We start from the raw sequence: 24282 nt of genomic DNA on the forward strand, positions 1-24282 counted from the left end.
ACACCAGGTGGATGCTTCACTGCAGGTATGCAAGTCTCAAGATGGGCAAGGCATTAGCACACTTAAGAAGAGAAATAATGCAAGTATGCCTGGAGCCTGGTCATCAGGTGAAGAAGTAGAAGGAAAAGATTAGCAAGGTCAACAAGAGCCAGCTTTGCAAGTTCTGTGGATCATGGTAACATATTCTGAATTTGATTCTGGAAGATAGGGAGCCATGTAACTCTTAAAGGTAGGAAATGCCATCATCTGATTCATGCCGAAGGGAGATCATTTTGGCTGCCATGCGGAGAAAAGATAGGAGAGGATCAAGAGTCAAAAGTTCAGTCCATATGAATGGTGAAGATGGTTTGACTGGGAGATGCTAGTGAGATGGAACTCTTGAGAGTCCCTTGGACTGCAAGGAGATCCAACCAGTCCATCCTGAAGGAGATCAGCCCTGGGATTTCTTTGGAAGGAATGATGCTAAAGCTGAAACTCCAGTACTTTGGCCACCTCATGCGAAGAGTTGACTCATTGGAAAAGACTCTGATGCTGGGAGGGATTGGGGGCAGGAGGAGAAGGGGACGACAGAGGATGAGATGGCTGGATGGCATCACTGACTCGATGGACGTGAGTCTGAGTGAACTCCAGGAGTTGGTGATGGACAGGGAGGCCTGGCGTGCTGCGATTCATGGGGTCGCAAAGAGTCAGACACGACTGAGCGACTAAACTGGACTGAACTGAGTGAGGTGGAAAAGTAGAGATTGATTCAAAACAATATGGAGGGACTTCCCTAGTGGTCCAGTGGCTAAGACTCCATGCTTCCAATGCAGGGGGCCCAGGTTCCATTCCCGGTCAGGGAACTAGATCCCACATACCACAACTAAGAGTTCACATGCTGCAACTAAGGATTCTACATGCTGCAATTAAAAAATCCATATGCCACAAAGAAGACTGACAATCTCGCATGCTGGGACTAAGACCTGGCACAGACAAATAGATAAATACTTTTTTTAAAGACAAGATAATATGGAGCTCGAATTAACACTACTTGTGTGTGGATTAGTGGGGAGAGGTTTTGTGCTGGGGGTACAGGAAGAACTGAGAGTGATGTCTAGGTCTTTGACTTAAAGAAAGAACATACTAGGGGTAAGATATAGGAAACAAGATTTGGGGAACTCGAGGGGCATCATTAGCACTTCTTTTGAATAAAAGTGACTTGATATCGACATAATTTTTTAATGTTCATATCAGCTTTTATTTACAAAAACACAAATTTTGGAGTGTTAGTGTCTAGGGTATAATTAAAAGCATAAGACTAGACATGACGACCTAGTGAATGAAAATAGAGAAAAATCAGACCGAAACCATGGATGAGGGCAAAGATTTACCTACAAAAGTGGCCATCATGGTGTTTATCATAAGAGAACAAAACAGTAGCCTCAAACCCTTTAAGAGGAGACTGGTTAAACAATACCATGCCATCAACAGAAATTGTGTTCTAGAATGCATTAGCTCACATGGAGAGAGGTTCATGATATTAAGAGAAAAGAGTTATGAGGCTATTAGTATAACCCGGCTTTTATTCAGGAAATTCACTGTACTTGTGCATAAAACTAAGAGTAAAAAAATATCTACCAAAATACATAAAAATATTTATGGTGGTACTAAAGATTTTTTTTCTTGCTATTTTCTAAATCCTCTTCAATGAACATATATCATTTGTATAACAAGAGAACTGCTATGAAAACTTAATCTAATTCTTCACAGCTATCTCTGGGACTAAATCTTGCCTCTAGAAACTCCAGTGTGGGCCTTAAGCTAGCCTGAGTGGATCAGGATAGTCAAATCTATCTTATTTCTTAGCATCATTACCATGGTCGGCATTTCTGATACTTGGCTGTATGCTAGAATCAGCTGAGGAATTTCCATGTCTATGCCAGGGCACCACGCTGAGAGAGATTCTGATATCAGTGGTTTGGAAAGTGACCCAAGTATAACTATTGGGCTATAAAAAGTTAGCTTGTGTTTTTCCAAAACATCGTATAGAAAAAACGCCAAATGAATTTTTTTGGCCAACCCAATATTTGGGGTCCCAGGTGATCCTGACGGGAAGGTGGGGCTGGAAATGAGCGGTAAACCCTGGCTTGGTCTCTCACGCAGAGGTTGCAAATATTTAGAGAGGAGAGTACAGTAGAAGGTAGGTCAAGAAGGAGGAAATGTGGAAGAAAGGAGACTCGGAAATAAAGAATTTGAGAGAAAGTAATCAGGACACAAAATGCATTGAGGAAAAGGTTGAGAACTCCTCCCACCTCAAAATAGCTTTTATTTCACACCAGGCACTAGCGAGCTGCAAAAATCTGATCCCTGCACAGAAGCTGATAATCAGAGGCCATTTCCAAAGCTGCTCGAGCAGGTGTTCCCTCCCAAAAGAGGGTGGGCCAGAACTGTAAATCTCTTTTTGGACGTTTCGAGCCCAGGGATACTACTCTGTGTCACCGCCACCACTGCTGCCATCTGGACTGCATCCCGGCTCCCATTTCTGGGGCAGCCCTCCAGCCCACTCGCAGCCCCATGGTTCGCATTCTTGCACAGTGTGTGAATGGAGTGGGAGAGCCTTCGGCAAGGCAACCCTGGGGTCTCCTCCCCTCAAAAGATTTGCCAGTGCTCCTCGCCCTGCTGGCTTCCTCTTTAATTGGCCCACGCTGTGGGGAGTGATTGAGATTAAATGGCCACTTGCTGGGTGGCTGTGTGACACTGGGCGTGCGTGGCCCGATTTGGAGCATTTGTTGTCTCCCAGGGTTGAATGAGGCAACCGCTGCGGCGGAAACTCATGGCGTGTTCCTTAAAGCCATGTCAAAGCAGCCTCTTAATTTTGCAAAACAGCCTCTAAAGTCAAATCGCTTCTGTACTAGAGCCATTCGAGTCAGAGAGATGTCACAAGCAGAAGCCAGAAGGCTCAGAAAGAACCAGGTAGAAGGAATCCAAAAAATGGGTTATTGTGTAATTGCTAGCGAGCTAGCAATTACACAATAAGAGGTAAAGAATCCACCTGCAATGCAGGAGCCAGAGGAAACGCAAATTCAATCGCTGGATCAGGAAATGGCTACCCACTCCAGCATTCTTGTCTGGAGAATTCCATGGACAGAGGAGCCTGGCAGGCTACAGTCCATAGGGTCAAAATGAGTCAGACACAACTGAAGAGACTTTGCACATATGACAACTCACTTCCAAAAGCCAGCAAAGGAGAGGGAAGGACCCCCTTCACTCCCAGAGGTCCCACACTTCTCTAACAATGCTCTGGGGCAAATTCCGGGGCAAAGATCATCCCAAGAGAGTCCAAAAGTTCTCCATCTTTTAAGAAGAATTTATTTGGCTTATGAAAAGGAAGGCCTATGTACAAAGGTCCTATCATAGTATGTGTGCAAAAAGGGCCCTTTGCATTTATTATTATTATTTTGGCCATGACACACAGCATGCTGGATCTTAGTTCCCCCACTGGACCACCAGGGAAGTCCTAGAAGTTCTGCATTTTAGATGCTAAAGGTCAGAGTGGGCCCTGGCTGACTATGACCTTGGGCAAGGTGCTGAGCTTCCTGAAGCCTTAGATCCCAGGTTCTGCCCAAGGGTGACAGGAAATCAAAGATTGTTTTTCATCTCCTGGGCGTGTTCTCAAAGGTGAGCTTTGAGCCTTGTTCAGCCCCAACATGGAAGATAGATTGGGGACCTCATTGAAATGGAATCAAATGTAAATGCCGGTTCTTTGGCAAACCCAGAAACCTGACCATCTGCTACCACCTGCAGCCACACACCCTCCTTGTATGAAACTTCTGGCCTCATCTCCTACTACTCCCCTCCTTAACTTACTTTGCCCCACTCCCACACTCATGCCCTAGGGCCTTGGCACTGACTTCCCTAGATTAAGTCCATATTGAGTAAACTGAACTTCTGGTAGAGAGAACAAACATTTCTATCTACTAAAGATCTCTTCAGACCTACTGCAAAAAAATTGCAAAGTATATATATCAACACAAGGAGATATATCAATAAGGGAATTGCCGCCTGGGATTATTAGCTATAAATAAATTATAAATTGGGAATTATTTACCACCCAGAACACTTTGCTTATTCAGCAGCCCTTGGATTCTGGGCGAAATTAGCTGACAGCGCCTATTCCACAGCAAAGTGCAAGTGCTAGTCCCTCAGTTGTGTCCAACGCTTTGCAACCCCACAGTCTGTAGCCTGCCAGGCTCTTGTGTCCATGGAGTTCTCCAGGCAAGAATAACTGGAATGGGTAGCCATTCCCTTCTCCAGGGGATCTTCCTGACCCAGGGATTGAACCCCAGTCTCCTGCTTTGCAGGCAGATTCTTTACCGTCTGAGCCACCAAGAAAACCCATTCCATAGCAATGTTCTTCCTAATTTTCAGTTCATAGATGACATGGTTTGGACTTTCTTCCACTGATACCCAGCTCAGCCCAATGTGCTGGGCAATCATTAAATGCAAAAAAAAAAAAAAAAAAAAAAAAAAAGGAGGTGAGGTAACTACATCAGAAACCAAAGCCGGAATCACAAACAGAGGTCTAGTGGGTGATGAGCAAAAGGGAAGATGGCAGAAGCCAATAGGAGGAAGCTGTCCCACCTAAATGGATAGTGCTGATACGCAGCACTAATTATTAACCCATGGGAAAGTGAGTCGGGGGCTACTGGATATGACTTTTCAATGCAAGCCAGAAGCCAAATTTCTGTGAAATCCTTTCTCTTTTTTTTTTAGGCTATGCTGTGTGGCATGTGGGATCCTAGTTCTCTAACCAGGGATTGAACCCATGCCCCCTCCCACTGGGAGCACGCAGTCTTAACCACTGGACCACCAGGGAAATCCACTTCCATTTTTAAACACTGGTAACTCATTCAAATTAAAAATAAAATGGGTCAAACTACATCTTTGGGACAGAATCAGCCAAAAGACTGTCCATGTGTGGTCTCTGAATTGACACAAAGAAGGTTGCAATGAAAAACGAAAGAGATGAAGGCAGCTCTACAAATGCAAAATGAAGGCTGATGACTCCCAAGCCTGAGGTCAGGAACGGTATCAGAAAGGAGACAAGTCTTAGACTGGAAAACATGGCTCAGGAGGAGTGGCAGGCAGGTGTGCATTATATAATAAATCTGCCAAACTTCAGCACAGCGAGCAAAATTAATGTTGCTGGCTGGAGGTTAGATGGACAATGCAGTCTGGCCAACTAAAAGCCCCGAGAGGGTGCTGGGGCATCAGGGTATTCCATCTTTCCTTTTCCCGCCTATGTTTCCACCTTTCAAAAATTTAGGCAGCCCGGGACCTCCCTGGTGGTCAAATGGTTGGGACTCTGCATTTCCACTGCAGGGGGCCCAGGTTTGATTCCTGGCTGGGGAATAGGGATCCTGCATACCGAGTGGTGCAGCCAAAAAATATTTTTAAAAACTAATACAGTTATGTAAAGTTTAAAAATAAAATTAAAAAAAATAAAAATAAAACCCCCAATGATGAGTTATAACAAAAAAAAAAAAAAAAAGAATAGACAGCCCTGAAGTCCTTGCCTCAGGGCAGATGTGACAAGCAACTTGAGACTCCACAGGTCCCATTTCCAAAGTCTGAACATCTTGGATCTAGGATAGAACTCTCAAGAAAGGTCTTCAGACCAAAAGAGAATAGCCTAGAATGAACTCTCCCTGGGCTGTGGGGTGAAAAAAGGCAGACGTGTCCAGGGGTTCCCTGGCAGAGGCTACTTGTAATACAGTAGAAAGGACCATTTGGGAAGCAGCCAGATTCTAGAAAGGAAAGGAATATAGTACATCAGGGGCTTCTTAGGTGGCACTAGTGGTAAAGAACCCACCTGCCAATGCAGGCAATGTAAGAGACACGGGTTCAATCCTGGGTTAGAAAGATCCCCTGGGAGAGAGCATGGCAACCCATTCCAGTATGTTTGCCTGGAGAACTCCATGGACAGAGGAGCCTGGCAGGCTACAGTCCATAGTGTCACAAAGAGTTAGACAGGACTGAAGTGATTTAGCATGCACACATGTAGTACATCAAAGCACATGAAATTCTACATGACTGCCCAGGAGTCCCTGCTGCAGTATGGAAGCAGCGGAGAGCTCCAGGAAGATGCTTCATAACCAGGGAGAATTCCTTCCAACACTTTGACTCTACTGAGAAAACGTGAGGTTAAAGTTTCTACAACTCAGTAAAATAGAGGCTCAAAAGTTTATTTTCGTACACCCGGATTTGTGGATAGAGTCATACAAGTCTCCTTACGGAGGGGCTAAAGGTAAAGGTGGAGAGGTCTAAAGCAGTTTCTGAACTTGAGTCCAAGCTCCTCTGCCGATGTTCACGGGTAGGCAGTCTCTTAGGATGGCTCCTAATGATCCTCACCCCGCCCGCCCCCGCCACCCGTGGTATTCACAGCCAGAGTGGTCCCCTCACAACTCTACCAGCACTGGTCTCCCTGAGACCAAGAGCATATGGCAGAGATGATGTGCCACTGCTGGGTTTAGGTTATAAAAAGACTGCAGCTCTGTCTTGGGATCCCTCCCTCCTTTCTCTTTCTCTCCTCCCCCTAGTATCACTCTGTATGGGAGAAGGAAGCTGCCACACTGTGAACAGTTCTAGGAGAGGCCCAAATTGTAAAGAGTAAAAGCCCCTGGACAATAGCTAGTAAAGAACTGAGGCCCTCAATCCAAAAGACTGCAAGTAACTGGGGCTGCCCCTGACCATGTGAGTGAACTTGGAGGCAGATTCTCCAGCCTTGGTCAGTCCCCGAGATGACTGCAGCCCCAGGGGCATCTTGACAGCAATGAGAGACTCTGAACCAGAATCCCCTAAGCTGCTCCCAGATTACTGACCCTTAACAACTGTGAGACAGGGACTTCCCTGGTGGTCCAGAGATTAAGAATTCACCTTTCAATGGGGACATGGGTTCAATCTCTGGTCAGGGAACTAAGATCCCACATGCCTCAGGGCAACTAAGCCACAACTAGAGAGCCTGCATCGCAAGTATGAGAGAAGCCAGGAAGCCTGTGCAGCAACAATGAAAGATTCCGAGTGTCGCAAAGAAGTTCCCGTGTGCCCCAACTAAGACCAGACACATCTAAAATATATATATATACACACACACACACACACACACACACATTTTTTGACAACTGTGAGATAATAAATGTTTGGCATTTTAACTTGTTAAGTCTGGGAGTGATTTGTAACATGAGAGTAGATAACGTATTTAGCCCAACCTCAGTCAATAAACTGGGTGCTGAACCCAGTGAATTAGATGATTGGCCCACAACAAAGCACAGAGGTGTTGCTTTTTTCCTGCCCAGAAGGTGCCATAAACCCTCTGCCAGAGAAGCTGGTTCAGGAGAGAGAAGTGGATGAGACAGATAGAGTGGGATGCGAAGCCATGCTCTGTGCTAGGCGCTCCAGGGTGTTCCAGCTTCAGTACAGGATTTGGTCAGGGTGTCAGAAGAAGGAAGTGTGCCTCCATGGCTTACACCAGTTGAGGAACCACGAGTTCCCAGGCAAGCTTTCAGTCAAAGAAAGCCCCACAAGTTGGGCAGCACAGGAACTCACACCCACTGGGTGAGTTAAGGTAAAGACTGATTTTCAAGAGCAGCAAATCTTTGCTAGTCACTTCTTTCCTCCCACTCATTTTTTTTTTTTTTAACACAGAAGGGGAACATTTGCTGTTTTTTTTTTTTTCCCAACTGTCTAGAGCTTTAGCATCTGCCCTCATGTCATTGGGAATTGAGGATTATGGCACTCAATGATTTTTAAAGTAGCCATTAATTCCTCAGCTCTATACTGTTCTATACTTACTTCAATGACACATCAGAAATGATCAGCTGTGATCACTAAAGGGTTAACTCAATACTTCATCTCCTGACATGCCTAACATTTGTGCTCCATAGTCTATGAAGCCCCTAGGACCTAAGAGAGAGGTTGAGGTGGGAAACCTGGAACCCAACCCTCTCTGGAGAGATCTTCCATGGCCTCCCTTTCAGTACCTCCCAGTGCCCAGGGGTACCCTTCTCTCTTGGGAGACATCTCACAGGTGGATATTTCCAGAACACTGCCAGTGACCTCCCTAAATCATGGGATGCAGCCAAAACCACCACAGCTGTTTCCACTAGAAAAGCATACAAACCTCAACAAACTCACTTTGGATCCCAAAACTTAAAGGGACTCCTCCAAATTAACACAGGGGTTCCTCTCCCCTTCATCTTCACTCTGATGGTTCTTCTTTGTAACCTTGTGACAAGGCATCCACTCACAAAGGACTGAGTTTTAAGCCCTTATCTGGAAGCTGGCAAGCTGAGAAGTACTGAAGGTGAGCTTGTGGAATAAGGGCAAGGGCAATTCATGAGTTGTCTTTGTCAAGTGTTAAGAAAGATCGAAGTCAATGACCTGTGACCTTTTATCACTGGGTGTTTACGTGGGCTGAGTTGACCTAACAGCCAAAGCAAAACTTCTTGCATCAATCTCTGTTTGTGTCCACTGGCATGTAGGAGCTTTTGCTTCTCTACTATAGGAAGAGGAAGAGGTTTGGGTGGGCCAGGGAGGGTATGAGAGAAAGCCAACCAAGACAGGAACCAGAGGTGGTGTGGAGACAGGTCTTCTCCTGGCCCCCTGATGGATCTGAACACCTGCAGGTAGGGACATAGGGGCTATCACCTTCCCATTGCATCTAATTTGTGACATATACACTGGCCTTGTCAGAACCTTATTCCACTTATTTCCCAAAAGTCTGCAAAAAAATTGATTTCTGGCTTGTGCTTGAGAACAAATAGATTTCATGTCCCTAGAGTAAGCCTGGTGGCTCAGATGGTGAAGTGTCTGTCTACAATGTGGGAGACCCAGGTTCAATCCCTGGGTTGGGAAGATCCCCTGGAGAAGGAAATGGCAATCCACTCTAGTACTATTGCCTGGAAAATCCCATGGACAGAGGAGCCTGGTAGGCTACAGTCCATGGGGTCGCAAAGAGTCTGACACGACTGAGAGACTTCACTTTCACTTTCTAGGGTTGTGAGGCTTTGGAATTTTGATTCTCTGTAACAGCTCATCTATTTCCTTCAGTCCCCTAATGTGGTGCCTATAGCCCATTCAAAGTTGCAAGTACTTCAGAAAGTGGGAGCTGGCACTTGGTTGGTGAGGCTTAGTCACGCTGCCAGAGCCTCATTTTCATTAATAATGTATCAGGGGCTTTTCCAGAGGTTCCTCTTCCCTCCTTCATGGTCAGACCACACACCTAGCAAAACAATTTTAGGAGCCTCTTGTAGGTTATCAACCCAAGGCCTCTTGACATTGAAGATGCATATTCCCACAGGATAGTGGTTTCTAAGCCAATTCTCAAGCCAAAATTATAAGAATCCCAATGTATAGAATAGCTGCGAGTGGAAATTTTGATTAAATGAGGGGCCATGGCATCCAGAGTCCCACCAGACCGAGTTAGAAACCACACAGCGACATTAGATGGTATCTTTAAATGTGGCCAAATGGGTCCCCTTGGTTCTGTTGCCCAGGCTGATATGTATTTTGTTTTTTTAGAATGACATTCAATTTTAGGAATGGCACCCCACTCCAGTACTCTTGCCTGGAAAATCCCATGGATGGAGGCGCCTGGTAGGCTGCAGTCCATGGGGTCGCTGGGAGTAGGACACGACTGAGCGACTTCACTTTCACTTTTCACTTTCACGCATTGGAGAAGGAAATGGCAACCCACTCCAGTGTTCTTGCCTAGAGAATCCCAGGGACAGGGGAGCCTGGTGGGCTGCCATCCATGGGGTTGCACAGAGTTGGACATGACTAAAGCAACTTAGCAGCAGCAGCATAGCTCTAAGACAAGTACAGTCTCCAGGTCCAGCAAAAGCACCATGGGGAGATGACCATGGGGACCCAGTCTAAGATGCTCTGGTGCCTGTGATGGCAACATGGCAGTGGTTTAAGCCACTGCAAGTTTCAGGGTCTGGTGCAGTACTGCCTATGTTGCCACTTGTGACTCTTTCAGGGGACCAGTTCTGGGATGCTATTTGGGGGTATTGCTCCTGGCTGTGAAGCCTCCAAATCTGACTTTTCGTCTTTCCTGCAAATTACTTTATTTTCTGCTGAGGTTAGCCAGAATCAGTATGAGCAACCCAAAGAACCCAAACCCTGCCTTTCAACCACCACCAAGAGAAAGACAAAGGAAGAGAAGTTACTACTGAAGAAAAAGACTCCAATGTCTCCCCAGACAGAAATTTGCTTGAGGCACCCTTTCCCCCTGGAGGGAACCCTCCATTTCCAGTGGCTTGGGATCCCTGCTTGGTGCATGGTTCTTTCAGTTTGAGCTGTGACCACTATCTCAAGGGCAGGGCACATACCTAGAGGGGGTGCTCTAGCAGAGACAGAAGAGCCATGGTCCTGAGGGGCTAGCTGAAAGGTGGAGGGAGAGGCCCTACTGCTAATTAATACAATATAAAGAATGGTCCAAAAGAGCCATTTTCCCACACATAAAGCACTTTATGCATCAAGTGCCTCAGATGATCCCCTGCCTGAGGGCTGCTCCCTGAAGCAGAGCTGAGATAGAACTTGCCTGCTGGTTGTGCAACTGACAAGGCTCCTAGGGATGGGCAGTGAGGGGAAGGGAAGCGTGAGGAGAGGAGGATGAAAAGCCATCCCCAGATGTGTCCTCACCAATGACTGGTCACACTGTGGGCAGGGGTGCCCCACTGGGACCTAACCCCTGCACACTGGATTGCACATATGGCCACAGGAGGTGGGCTCCCACAGGCCCCCCAGACTGTAGGATCAGCCCCAGTGTAGGCACGGCCCTGCCAGTAGAAGGTGCTGACTCCTGGGAACTGAATACACCAGCAGTGGCTGGAATCAGAGGCCCCCCAATGGGATGTGAGGCGAGTAAGATATCTAATATCCCTCCACTGCTTCTCTCATGGCACTCCATGCATTTCAGAAGGTTATACCATGTGCATGTCTGTTAAGAAGGATAGCTGCCTGGCACTTCCCTGGAAATCCAGTAGCTAAGACTCCATGCTAATATTCCACTAATAACTTGAAGCTCTGCCTTATGTTTCAAATTTTCCCAATTATCAGAACTGTTTGCCTTAAGTTTTTTACAGCTAGATTTGAGAGTTGTCTCATCTTCTCCTAGGGAAAGCCCTTTATCAAAATTGCCAGCATAAAAGTAATAATAAAGTTTGGGGGCAAGGGGGAGCAATTGTGACCTCGGACCATACTTATGTAATAATCTCTCTGAATTTATTACCCTTAGCAAAGAATAGAAGTAAATTATGAAAGAAAGAGCTTGAGGTTTGTACATTTCTTTTCTTATAAACAAGTATATATTAATTCCATTCTTCATTCCTAGTGATATTGTAATACTGACACAGTCACTGAACACTTTTTTGTGTCAGCAAAAAACCTCTCTGTACATCTACAAGCCTCACTCAGTTAACCAGTTTTGCTCAAGTCCATTAAGTGAAGGTGAGCTGTTAAAATTTTCTTCCTACAAGGAGAGTGATTCAAATAGCACACACAGATCTGGACGTTAAATATGGTAGCTAGTAGATTGTAACGTCTGTGTCATAGATCTACCCCCCACATAGAAGTTACAAGGTGGTCTCGATACAGGCTGAACTGTCACTCACAAGTAGTGGTGCTGACTCAGGGAAGCAGCAGCCTAATCTAGTGCTGGTGTGCTGCAGTCCATGGGGTCACACAGAGTCGGACACAGCTGAGTGACTGAACTGACTGAATCTAGTACTCAAGTCAGAAACTGCCCATGGTGGTTACCCTGAACTCACCTTTGCTAAGTCGCTTCAGTCGTGTCTGACTCTGTGCGACCCCATAGACGGCAGCCCACCAGGCTTCCCCATCCCTGGGATTCTCCAGAAAACAACACTGGAGTGGGTTGCCATTTCCTTCTCCAATGCATGAATGTGAAAAGTGAAAGGGAAGTCGCTCAGTCGTGTCCGACTCTTAGCGACCCCATGGACTGCAGCCTACCAGGCTCCTCCGCCCATGGGATTTTCCAGGCAAGAGTACTGGAGTGGGATGCCATTGCCTTCTCCGCTGAACTCACCTAGCCCTTCCAATTATTCTTTTGCCCAGAGACAGCTCTCCACGAAGTCACACTAAACACATCAAAGCATCTTGCATCAGACTTCAGCACTGATGTATCAACAAAGCTCCAAGTTCACACTTCTGCCAGTATATTCTGGTGTCTAAACACTTATAACTTTGTTTTCTCAGAGTAGCCGAAGAATTGATGCTTTTGAATCATGGTGCTGTAGAAGACTCTTGAGAGTCCCTTGGGCACCAAGGAGATCAAACCAGTCCATCCAAAAGGAAATCAACCCTGAATATTCATTGGAAGGACAGATGCTGAAGCTCCAATACTTGGGCCACCTGATGAGAAGAACTGACTCATTAGAAAAGACCCTGATGCTGGGAAAGATTTCAGGCAGGAGGAGAAGGGGACAACAGAGGATGAGATGGTTGGATGCCATCACTGACTCAATGAACATGAGTTTGAACAAGCTCCAGGAGTTGGTGATGAGCAGGGAAGCCTGGTGTGCTGGAGCCCATGGGGTCACAAAGAGTCAGACATGACTGAACAACAATAATAATTTGGGAGAAATAAGGTTATCCCATGTCTGACTTTAAAGAACATGGGCATGCTGTGTGTAACCAACCAACATATGATATAAAAGAGTGCTACGTGGAATCTAGAAAAATGGTACAGATGAACCAATTTGCAGGGCAGAATAGAGACACACATGAGGAGAACAGACACATGTGGACACAGGGTTTGGAAGAAAAGGGAGTGGAATGAATTTGGAGATTGGGATTGACGTGTATACACTACTGTGTGTAGAATCGATAGCTAGTGGGAAGCTGCAGGGAGCTCGGATTGGTGCTCTGTGGTGACCTAGATGGGTGGGGTGGGGAGGGCAGGAGAAGGATATGTATACATATAGCTGATTCACTTCGCTATACAGTAGAAACAATACAACACTGTAAAGCAACTATACCCCCTCCCCCTAAAAAAAAAAGAGTGCTATGGGAAACAGATCAGTGGGCATAGCAGTTGCCAGGGATGGAACAATGAATGTGTACTGATGTTTTGTCATGGAGAGTAACACCTCTCTCCTCTCCTTTTAGAAGATTGCTTCCCCACACCCCTCCAGACTCATGATTCAGCCTGCCAATCCTAGACTGAGCTGATCAGTGATTTGTCACATGTCCCTGCCCTGTCTCAATTCAGGCCAATCTGAGTCCATTCCTGGGATTCTACTTACTGAATTTGTCAAGGAAACGCTCTTTCTCCTCTCTGATCAGATGGCTATGAAAAATCTGTCTGGAGCTGCCTAAAGCTTTGGTTCCATTTTCCTAAGCACAGGAAGCCTGGGAGAAAAAGAAAATCAGCATGCAAAAAGAGTTGGATACAAAAGCAGGGGAATACCAATGACATCCAAGTCTCTCAGTCCTGAGAGATCTAAGGGTGATCTAGTCACCCTTAGATCAGCATCACCTGCACCCCATCTCTTCTTTGGAAAAGGCTGGAACTTGGAACTGACAGAGTCCTAGTACAGAATGCTTCATAAATGGATATATTAATACAAGTTGGGTATGGAGGGCAGGTTAAGGCCCTGGATGCATATTAAGAAAAAGGAGCATGAGGGGACATGAAGAGGAACAATGATCAGACCAAAGAGGCAGGTGTGTAAAGCAACTATGCTCTATCAAAAATTATTTTAAAAATAAATAAATGAATAAATAAAAAGAGGCAGGTGTGCTGTCCAGGAACGGGAGAAATAATTGATCACAAACTGTATACCAGATGGCATACTTCATGGTATTGTTGGAATAAATACATTCTAAGTTGATTCAAATTTTTACAGTAAAGGCTCAAAAGTTCCCCTCTCACACCTGTTTCACAATCACTCAGTTCCCATTGCTAGAGGAAATCATAATGATCAGTCTCATATCACAGAGCCATTTTTTGCATACATAAGCAATATACATAACTATTCTAGAAAGCTTTGAATGCCAAGACAACATACTTGGTCTGCATTTAGTTGGCAATAGGGAAACAGTGTAGTATTACTTTCATGAGGTATAATTTACATATAAAACATATCATGTAGTTTTTAAAAGACCGACACAGTGAGAATCATGTTTGCAGGTGATCTGGCTATCAGAAGGGTTTAGAATTTTACTGGATGGGCTTAATAGCATATTTGAAATGACCCAGAAAAAAGAATATGGCCTGTGGTAAAAATCAAAATGTCTCAGTTCAGTTCAGTCCAGTCACTCAGTCATGTCCAACTCCATGCAACCCCTTGGACTGCAGCACACCAGGCCTCCCTGTCCATCACTAACTCAAAATGTCTAACATGGGTGTAATTAGAGTCCCAGAAAGAGAGAAGACAGAGGGCACAAAATATTTGAAGAAATACAAGTCCAAATTTCCAACTCGATAAGAAATGTGAATTTACAGATTGAAGAAGTTTAGTTAGTTCTAAGTGGGATAAGTACAAATAAACCACATGAGGCACATAGCACTAGGCACTGCTGAAAACCAAAGAATTAGCAAATTTTGAAATAAGCCTGACAAAAAGGATATTTTACACACAGAAAAGCAAAATTAAAAATTATGGTTTATGTCTCATCAAAAATAACGGAGGCCAAAAGTCAAAGAAAATGGTCAAACCCAGAATTCTATATCCAGTCAAAATTAATCCTTCAAGAATAAAAGCAAAATAAAGACATTTTTAAATAAACAAAACCAAAAAAATTCAAATTCATCACCAGCAGACCTGTTCCACAGGAAATGTTAAAATAATGTTCTTCATACTGAAGAAAAATAATACCAGATGGAAACATGGATCTTCAAGAAGGAATAAAGAACACCAAAAATAGAAAATATATGGGCAAACATGAAACAGTATTTTGTCTTACTTTTAAAAAGTACATATGACAATATGTACAAAGCAGCAGTGTTACACTGAATTGGGGCCTATAAAACATGTGGATGTGACATATGTACATGCATGTGTGTACATATATACACACATAAGTATACACACATATACATATATATACAGGCATACTGCTGCTGCTGCTGCTAAGTCGCTTCAGTCGTGTCCGACTCTGTGCGACCCCATAGATGGCAGCCCACGAGGCTCCCCCGTCCCTGGGATTCTCCAGGCAAGAACACTGGAGTCGGTTGCCATTTCCTTCTCCAATGCAGGAAAGTGAAAAGTGAAAGTGAAGTTGCTGAGTCTTGTCCGACTCTTAGCGACCCCATGGACTGTGGCCCACCAGGCTCCTCCGTCCATGGGATTTTCCAGGCAAGAGTGCTGGAGTGGGGTGCCATTGCCTTCTCCAACAGACATACATACATGTGTATATATACACACACAACTATCATATAAAAGATAAGATAGGTAAATGGAAGTACATGACTACAAGGCACAGTTTAGGTGAGATGGTATGATATTAACTCAAATTAGATTGTGAAAGGGCTTCCCTGTGTAGCTCAGCTGGTAAAGAATCTGCCCGCAATGCAAGAGACCCCAGTTCAATTCCTGGGTTAGGAAGATCCACGGGAGAAGGGATAGGCTACCCATTCCAATATTCTTGGGCTTCCCTAGTGGCTCATCTGGTAAAGAATCCACCTGCAGTTAAGAAGATCTATTAATATGCAATCCCTAGGGCAACCACTAAAATAAAAACCAGCAAATAAAAACAGAATTCAAAGAATTATTTAAACACAGATGATAAGAAGGGAAGAATAGAGGAATAAAATACAACTAAGACAAGCAGAATACAAATAGCAAAATGGCAAACCTCAATCTAACCCTATCAATAATTAGATGTAAGTGGACTAAACACTAATTAAAAGGCAGAAATTGTTTGAGAAAAGTAAGATATACCTAACATACTATCTGTAGGAGACATTTCATACATATACACACACACACACACATATGCATGCAGGTTTAAAGTAAACCTATAGAACATATACCCTGGAAACAGTGAGGGTAACAAAATTAGAATGGTTACACATCAGATAAGGTACTCTTTATGACAAAGAGAAATGCCTTTAAGATGAGGAGAAATGCCATCAGTAAAGAAAAATATTTCAAATTACAAACAGGTCAACTCGGGGCGGGTGGAAATGTCATAACCATGCATAAACCAAATAATAGAATTTTCAAGTACAGCATATCTCGCTTTATTGCATTTTGCAGATACTATGGTTTATTTTGTTTTTACACAAATAGAAGGTTTGTGGCAACCCTGTGTTGAGCAAGTCTATCAGTACCATTTTTCCAACACCATTATTTTTTTCTATCTGGTAGAAAAAAAAAATTTTAATAGAGCTTATTTTTTTTTTTTTAGAAAAGTTTTAGTTTCACAGCAAAAAAAAAAAAAAAAAAAAGAAGAGTCAGAGATTTCCCATACACCTCCCCCCACCAAAGTATATTTTCCCCCATCAACTTCTCCCAACACAGTGGTACATTTGAGCCTGAGCTTGTGTTGACACATTATCAACCCAAAGTCCATAACTAACATTAGTGTTCACTCTTGGAGTTGTATAGTCTATGCTTTTGAATTTTTTAATTAAAGTGTGTACATTTTTTAGATATAATACTATTGTATTCTAATACTATTGTATTGTATTCTATTCTTTGGCAATGCCAAAGAACACACAAACTACCGCACAATTGCACTCATCTCACATGCTAGTGGAGAAGACAATGGCATCCCATTCCAGTACTCTTGCCTGAAAAATCCCATGGCTGGAGGAGCCTGATAGGCTGCAGTCCATGGGGTCGCTAAGAGTCGGACATGACTTCACTTTCACTTTCATGCACTGGAGAAGGAAATGGCAACCCACTCCAGTGTTCCTGCCTGGAGAATCCCAGGGACGGGGGAGCCTGGTGGGCTGCCGTCTATGGGGTCACACAGAGTCGGACATGACTGAAGTGACTTAGCAGCAGCAGCACACGCTGTCAAAGTAATGCTCAAAATTCTCCAAGCCAGGCTTCAACAGTACGTGAACTTACAGATGTTCAAGCTGGATTTAGAAAAGGCAGAGGAACCAGAGACCAGACTGCCAACATCCATTGGATCATCGAAAAAGCAAGGGAGTTCCAGGAAAACATCTACTTCTGCTTTATGAACTACACCTTGGCCTGTGTGGATCACAAGAAACTGTGGAAAATTCTTCAAGAGATGGGAATACCAGACCACCTGACCTGCCTCTTGAGAAATCTGCATGCAGGTCAAGAAGCAACAGTTAGAACTGGACATGGAATAACAGACTGGTTCCAAACAGGCAAAGGAGTACGTCAAGGCTATATACTGTCACCCTGCTTATTTAACTTATACGCAGAGTACATCATGAGAAATGCCAGGCTGAATGAAGAACAAGCTGGAATCAAGATTGCAGAAATATCAATAACCTCAGATATGCAGATGACACTACACTTATGACAGAAAGTGAAGAACTAAAGAGCCTCTTGATGAAAGTGAAAGAGGAGAGTGAAAAAGTTGGCTTAAAGCTCAACATTCAGAAAATGAAAATCATGGCATCTGGTCCCATCACTTCATGGGAAATAGATGGGGAAACAGTGGAAACAGTGTCAGACTTTATTTTGGGGGACTCCAAAATCACACTTCATGATGACTGCAGCCATGAAATTAAAAGATTCTTGCTCTTTGGAAGAAAAGTTATGACCAACCTAGACAGCATATTAAAAAGCACAGACATTATTTTGCCAACAAAGGTCCATCTAGTCAAAGCTATGGTTTTTCCAGTAGTCATGTATGGATGTGAGAGTTGGACTATAAAGAAAGCTGAGCGCCGAAGAATTGATGCTTTTGAACTGTGGTGTTGGAAAAGACTCTTGAGAGTCCTTTGGACAGCAAGGAGATCCAACCAGTCCATCCTAAAGGAAATCAGTCCTGAATATTCATTGGAAGGACTGATGCTGAAGCTGAAGCTCCAATACTTTGGCCACCTGATGCAAAGAACTGACTCATTTGAAAAGACCCTGATTCTGGGAAAGACTGAAGATGGGAGGAGAAGGGAACGACAGAGGATGAGATGGTGGGATGGCATCAGTGACTCAATGGACATGAGTTTGAGTAAACTCTTGGAGTTGGTGATGGACAGGAAGGCCTAGTGTGCTGCAGTCCATGGGGTCACAAAGAGTCGGACACAACTGAGCAACTGAACTGAACTATTGTATACTTAACAGACTACAATATAGTGTAAACATAACTTTTATATCCACTGGGAAACCAAAATATTCGTATGACTCACTTTATTGCAGTGTTCTGGACCAAACCTGCAGTATCTCCAAGGTATGCCTGTACATGAAGCAAGAGTAGATAAAACTATAACAGAGAAAAATAATTCCATAGTCAGAGTTGGATTTTTTTTCCCAATACTCCATCCGTCAGTGATAGGAAAACTAGACAAAAAACAAAAGTCAGTAAGGGTAGAGATCTGAAAAATTCTATTGGCCAATTTGACCAAAGTGACACGTGTGGAACAGTTCACCAACAGTTGCAGAATACATGAGATACAGTGATCAACACTGATCATGTGCCGGACCATAAACTGAGTCTCAGTAAATTCAAAAGATGAAAATCATACATATATCCTATGTCTCTGCCCACATGGAATTAAAAATACCTAGAAGGAAAAAAAAAATCTGGAAGCTAAATGGCATATGTCTAAACGAGTCAAAGAAGAAATCAAGGAAATGATGAAATATTTTGAAGTGAATAAAATAAAGCAGATTAGGTATCAAGGCCCCCCATTTTCTTAATAAAACTCACCTGAGGCTGGGTTTTTACTCAAACTACCAATACTTGAATCTTTTTAATTAATTACTTTTGAGTGTGTAAAACACTAACATGATTTTTAAAGCACTGAAGGAGGTTATGAGAAGATATGAACTCTGACCCCTGAGCTGGACCCAAGCAAATGGGAGCCTCCAACCCACTCCCCTGTCCTTGGACTTTACATTCCACTTGCATTCCCCAAGCTAGAAGCTGCCCAAGGAAGACACAGCCTTGAGGAAGTAATGTGTTGTTTGGATCATCTGAACACTACACATGACTGAACCCAGTTAAATCTTCTATATAAACTTTTAAGACTCTGTAAGGCAGATGTGAGGATCTATGCATTTTGCAGCTGCCCAAGACAAGACTCTTAAGTCCCCTTGCTTATGAAACCTGCTACCAGTCAATCAATTTTCTTGTTATTCAGTCATTAAGTCATGTCCAACTCCTTGAGAACCCATGGACTGTAGCCCACCAGGCCTCCCTATCTATGGGGTTTTCCATGCAAGAATACTGGAATGGGTTGCCATTTCCTTCTCCAGGGAGTCTTCCTGACCCAGGGATCAAACCTACATCCTCTGCATTGCAGATGAATTCTTTACCACTGAACCACCAGGGAGGCCAATTAATCAATCAAGCATATTAAAACATGTATGATGCACCTAAAACAGTTTAAGGGCTCAAAGGCAAATTATAGCTATAAATGTTTATCTTAGAAAGGAGGAAACCTCTTAAATCAAAAGTTCCACTTAAATAGCTATTAAAGAATAAAGTCAACCCAAAGCAAGTCGACTATGAGAATAATTTTATGAAATTGAGGAAATTAATGAAGGCTAATAGAGAAAATACAAAAACAGAAAATGAAGATGAAAACTTGGTTCTAATAAAAGATTTAAAAATTGATAAACTCCTAGCTATACTAATCAAGAAAATAAAAACACAAATTACCAATATCAGGAATGAAAAACATTAAAAGGATAAGCAAATACTATGAACTTTATGATAAATTAAACAATTTAGATATAATGAACCAAGTCTATAAATAATATCACTTATTAAAGCTGATACAAGAAGAAATATGAAATGTGAATGCCAATATCTATAAAAGAAATTAACTATTAAAGTTTCTCAAAAACAAGTCTCCAGGTCCAGATGGTTTTATTAGCATATTCTATCAAACATTTAAGAAAAAAAATAACAGCAGTCTTACACAATCTCTTTCAGAAAATGGAGTAGAAATATTTCAGCTTATTTTATGGAGCCAACATTTCTCCAATACCAACACTAAACAAAGATAATACAGGGAAAGGGTACTATAGACCAGTACCTCTAATAAACATACATGCAAATATCCTTAGCAAAATATTAATAAATCAATATATCATGAATAAATGGAGTTTATGCTCAGAATACAAAGTTGGTTTAAGATTGAAAACCATTCAATAAAATATGCCATATTTACATAACAAAGGGGAAAATCACACGATTATTTAAATATACACAAAAAAATTTAATAAAATCCTACATCAATTCATGAAGAAGCAAACACTCAGCATACTAGTAGTAGAAGGGAATTTCCTCTGTCTGAAAATGCATCAATGTAACACCTACAGCCAACATCACACTCAGGAATGAAATGCTAAATGTTTCCTCCCTATAGTCAGTGACAGAGCAAGGATATCCACTCTTACCACTTCCATTCAACATGGTTCTCAAAGCACAAGGAAAAGCCATCATGATCATAAGAAAAAGATCAAACATTTTCTTTTCAAAGAAGACTATGTAGAAAATTTTCCACTGTCTATAATCAATTACTAGAACAAGTAAATTTAGTTAGGTCAGAGAATATAAAGTCAACATTGAAACAGATTAATTGTATATCTACATATCAAATGAAGAACTAAAATGTAAACAACGGTATCATTTACAACAGCTTTCCAACCTCCTTGGCATTAGGTGTGGTCTTTGACCAAGCTTGGCCAATGAGACTTAGCAGAGGCGACTGCACTGCTCTGGGCATGACCCAGATAATCCTCCAGGGAAATCCTTAGTCCTCTCTCCCCTGCCTCATTACCAGAAACTTTGGCAGCCTTGGTAACCTTGGTCTGAAGGTAACAGAGCTACAAAGATCATGCCTGGATCCTCAGAGCCCTGCCTTAGGAGAGAGGTGCCCGCTCGCAGAAGAAATTTTTGTTGCTAATAATAAATTCATCGTGTTTGGTCCATTAACTCATATTACCTTAACTGATACAGTGAGAATCACTTGGGGATCAGATAAGAAAATACTCTAGAACACCAGGCTGCAGTTATATGCCAGGAATAAGATATATCCACGCAGCTGCGCATACATCTTAAACAAGCACTGAGTGGAAAGACTGAGATCCACAATGTGGCGCCACTTACGTACTTTGGAATGCACTCCACTGTATGTTGAAAGAGTCACGCATATATAGGAACATATTATTAAATGCATTAGAAAGGCTAGGGTGGAATGGGGGTGGATTTTAGGAACAAGGGGGAGAACAAGTAACCATGAAACAATACTCAACTCAGCCACTGCAAGGAGACAACACAAAAAGACAACAGGTTGGAGACGGGGAGTGTGAAAGTACATGCTTATATTAAGAGGCGATGTGAACAGGGAACTACATTCAGTACCAAACAATAACCTGTAATGGAGAAGAAAACAAACACAAACACACATACATATAACTCAATCGCTTTGCTGTATATCTAAAACATTGTAAATCAACTATACTTCAATACAAAAATTAATAAAATAAACATTTTAAAAAGAGGTTGTATGTGGTGAGCATACAAAGTCATGGACTGTTTAAAAATGTTGAGGATTGTTTAATAGCGGCCTGTTTAATAATGTGTTTATATTATTAAACAATAATAGTGATTGTTTAATAATGGCACAGTCTGTTTTTGCAGAAACAACAAATAAAATACACTCAGTTAAGGAAAGCACTTTGATATTCATTGTCACATTTACAAAATGTGTGTATTTTCTGGTAATTGCAAAAACTCATATGTCATAATAGTGCTTATCTATGCTTTTACAAAAAAAGTTTGTTAGCAACAGTAATATGATAACCCAGGTACCATTAAGGGGCACCTCAAAATAGTTTTGTTAGGATTAAGACCATCTGCCACTTAACCAAAACCTCTGCTCTGGATCTGTAAAGGAACTGCGAAGAACCCGGAACCTGTGAATCACATGCAGCGATTCACAGCTGGCCTTTAATCCTCTTCTGGAAACAAACTGCTCAAGACTGAGGACATTGTCAAGTGGCGTGTGTGAGAAGATCCAACCCCTTAATAATCCTCCTGTTTGAAGTTCCCATGTAAGAGAAAAGAGGCACAGTACCAGTTTGGCCATTTAGTCCTTGAATTATATATGATTTTAGATGAGGCTTTTAGACTAGAGACTCATCTCCATGTCTAACTGCTGGAAAGGGTGCTGTAAAAATACACTTAAGACCCCGTGGAAAAGCAACAGCCATTAAAGTTGTACGACTACTTAAAGAAAAACTTGTAATTGAATGAGACTGCAGTGCTCACACCAGGATTTCATATAAGAGGACAAAATGAATGATCCAGGAAAAGATAGTCATAATGTTTTTGGATCATTACTGACTTTGGCAATAAAATGTTTCAACACACTTGCTGGCTCTGCACTACAGTGCATCTCAAGACTTCAATGCATCAGCATCTGTGCACCATGGGAACTTTGTAAAGATGTGAAGATAAAATGCCTTACCTGTGAAACCCTTGTGACTTGATGAGGACACAGTGGTTGATCAACACCCATGGCAAACACTCTGCAGATGAAAACCCAGAATTAGGCCACAGGGCAGAGGCAGGCAGGGAGCACTATTTAAGCCAAAATGTGAAATCTTCCCTTTGAATTGTTCTGGGACACAGTGGATGGGGAAGGGGAAAAGGTTAGGAAAGATTCCTAGCTCCCTCCTAAAACTTTTTTCAAACTGTTGCTGCTGCTACTGCTGCTGCTGCTGCTGCTGCTAAGTCGCTTCAGTCGTGTCCGACTCTGTGCGACCCCATAGACGGCAGCCCACCAGGCTCCCCCAACCCTGGGATTCTCCAGGCAAGAACACTGGAGTGGGTTGCCATTTCCTTCACCAATGTATGAAAGTGAAAAGTGAAAATGAAGTCGCCCAGTCGTCTCCGACTCTTAGCGACCCCATGGACTGCAGCCTACCAGGCTCCTCCGTCCATGGGATTTTCCAGGCAAGAATACTGGAGTGGGGTGCCATTCAAACTGTTAAGACTTGTAAATGCCAGAGCAAAACTAGTGCCTAGCATCCTGGTAGGAAATAGCCTTTGGCACAGCACCATCTAGTGGTGTCCAGAAGAACTCAAAGCTCTTTATTTCTTTTTTCTTCAAACTCCTTGGAGGGGAGGAAGGCGAGTTTATGCATCCTGGGAACCTATTTTCTTTGCATTCTAGTCCCTCCTTGAAAGGGGGACCCTCCACTGGACTTCCATGATGGCAGTGCAGACTGCCCTCATTTGAATGAATCTTCCCACATTTCATCATCTCAGGTGAGGATAAGAGCATTTATCCCCAAGTTTGTTGTGAGGCTAAAAGTGCCCATACATGCAGTGCTCATGTCCATGTCTGGTATAGAACAAGCACTCAGATGTCTTGCCAGCAACCAGCGTTAGAGCCAATGATGTTCCTATACTGAAAAACTCAACTCACCATGAATCAGCACTCACCCAACCAAGCAATCTAGGCTTGTCAGCTGGCCCTCCCACAACCATCCACAAACGCAGGTGGCTAAGAACACTGTTGGAGGCAGCAGTACTTCCATGGAGCAAGGGCAAAAGGTAGATGAAAAAAGCTTCTATTCTTTCCTTGATTTTCAGGATCATTACAGGTTTGTTTTGTTTTGTTTTTGGCTGTGCCAGGTCTTGGTTGCAGCATGCAGGATTTTTTTAGTTACAGTATGTGGGATCTCATTCCCTGACTAGGGATCGAATCCAGGCCTGCTGCATTAGGAGCATGGAGCCTCAGCCACTGGACCAGGGGAATTCCCAGGACTGTTACTCTTTACAGCATCCCCAAACGAAAGGATGATTTTAGCCATTTTTGGTTTTAAGAACACCTCTGGGAATCCAGTGTTTCTGGCTTACCAAAAAAAAAACCCCGCACTAACATCTCTAAGATGTTAGTGGGTAGTTCACTGACCCCCAAAGATTATTTCCATGAACCCCAAGTTTAACACTGCCTCATTATAGAAGGTGATCTGGAAAGACAGATGAGGGAGCATTTCCCCCGCTCCAGCCCACTTTTGAGCTTATCGCCGGAAGCAAGGGGGTCACAAAGGGGTTGGAGGGGAGAAACGTTCCCTCTCCTTCCTCTCAACCAGGAAAATGTGC

At 43.1% G+C, this 24282-nt stretch overlaps 1 protein-coding gene across 23 annotated transcripts in view; it reads right to left on the minus strand.

Moving 5' to 3' along the window:
- The window catches only part of LOC123465257, a 207168-nt gene that overhangs the window by 149785 nt on the left and 33101 nt on the right, over positions 1-24282 (minus strand). For 17 of the 23 annotated variants that reach the window (XM_045163928.1, XM_045163933.1, XM_045163927.1 and 14 more), the window contains one exon: positions 22640-22700. In XM_045163928.1, the coding sequence (XP_045019863.1) occupies positions 22640-22700 (61 nt within the window). Of the gene's footprint in view, positions 1-13097; positions 13414-20014; positions 22207-22639; positions 22701-24282 lie in introns of those variants that run through there. The other 6 variants (XM_045163931.1, XR_006640423.1, XR_006640428.1 and 3 more) reach the window with 3 other exon arrangements.

This window comes from Bubalus bubalis, chromosome 21 (genome assembly GCF_019923935.1).
Source record: "Bubalus bubalis isolate 160015118507 breed Murrah chromosome 21, NDDB_SH_1, whole genome shotgun sequence".
NCBI lineage: Eukaryota > Metazoa > Chordata > Mammalia > Artiodactyla > Bovidae > Bubalus > Bubalus bubalis.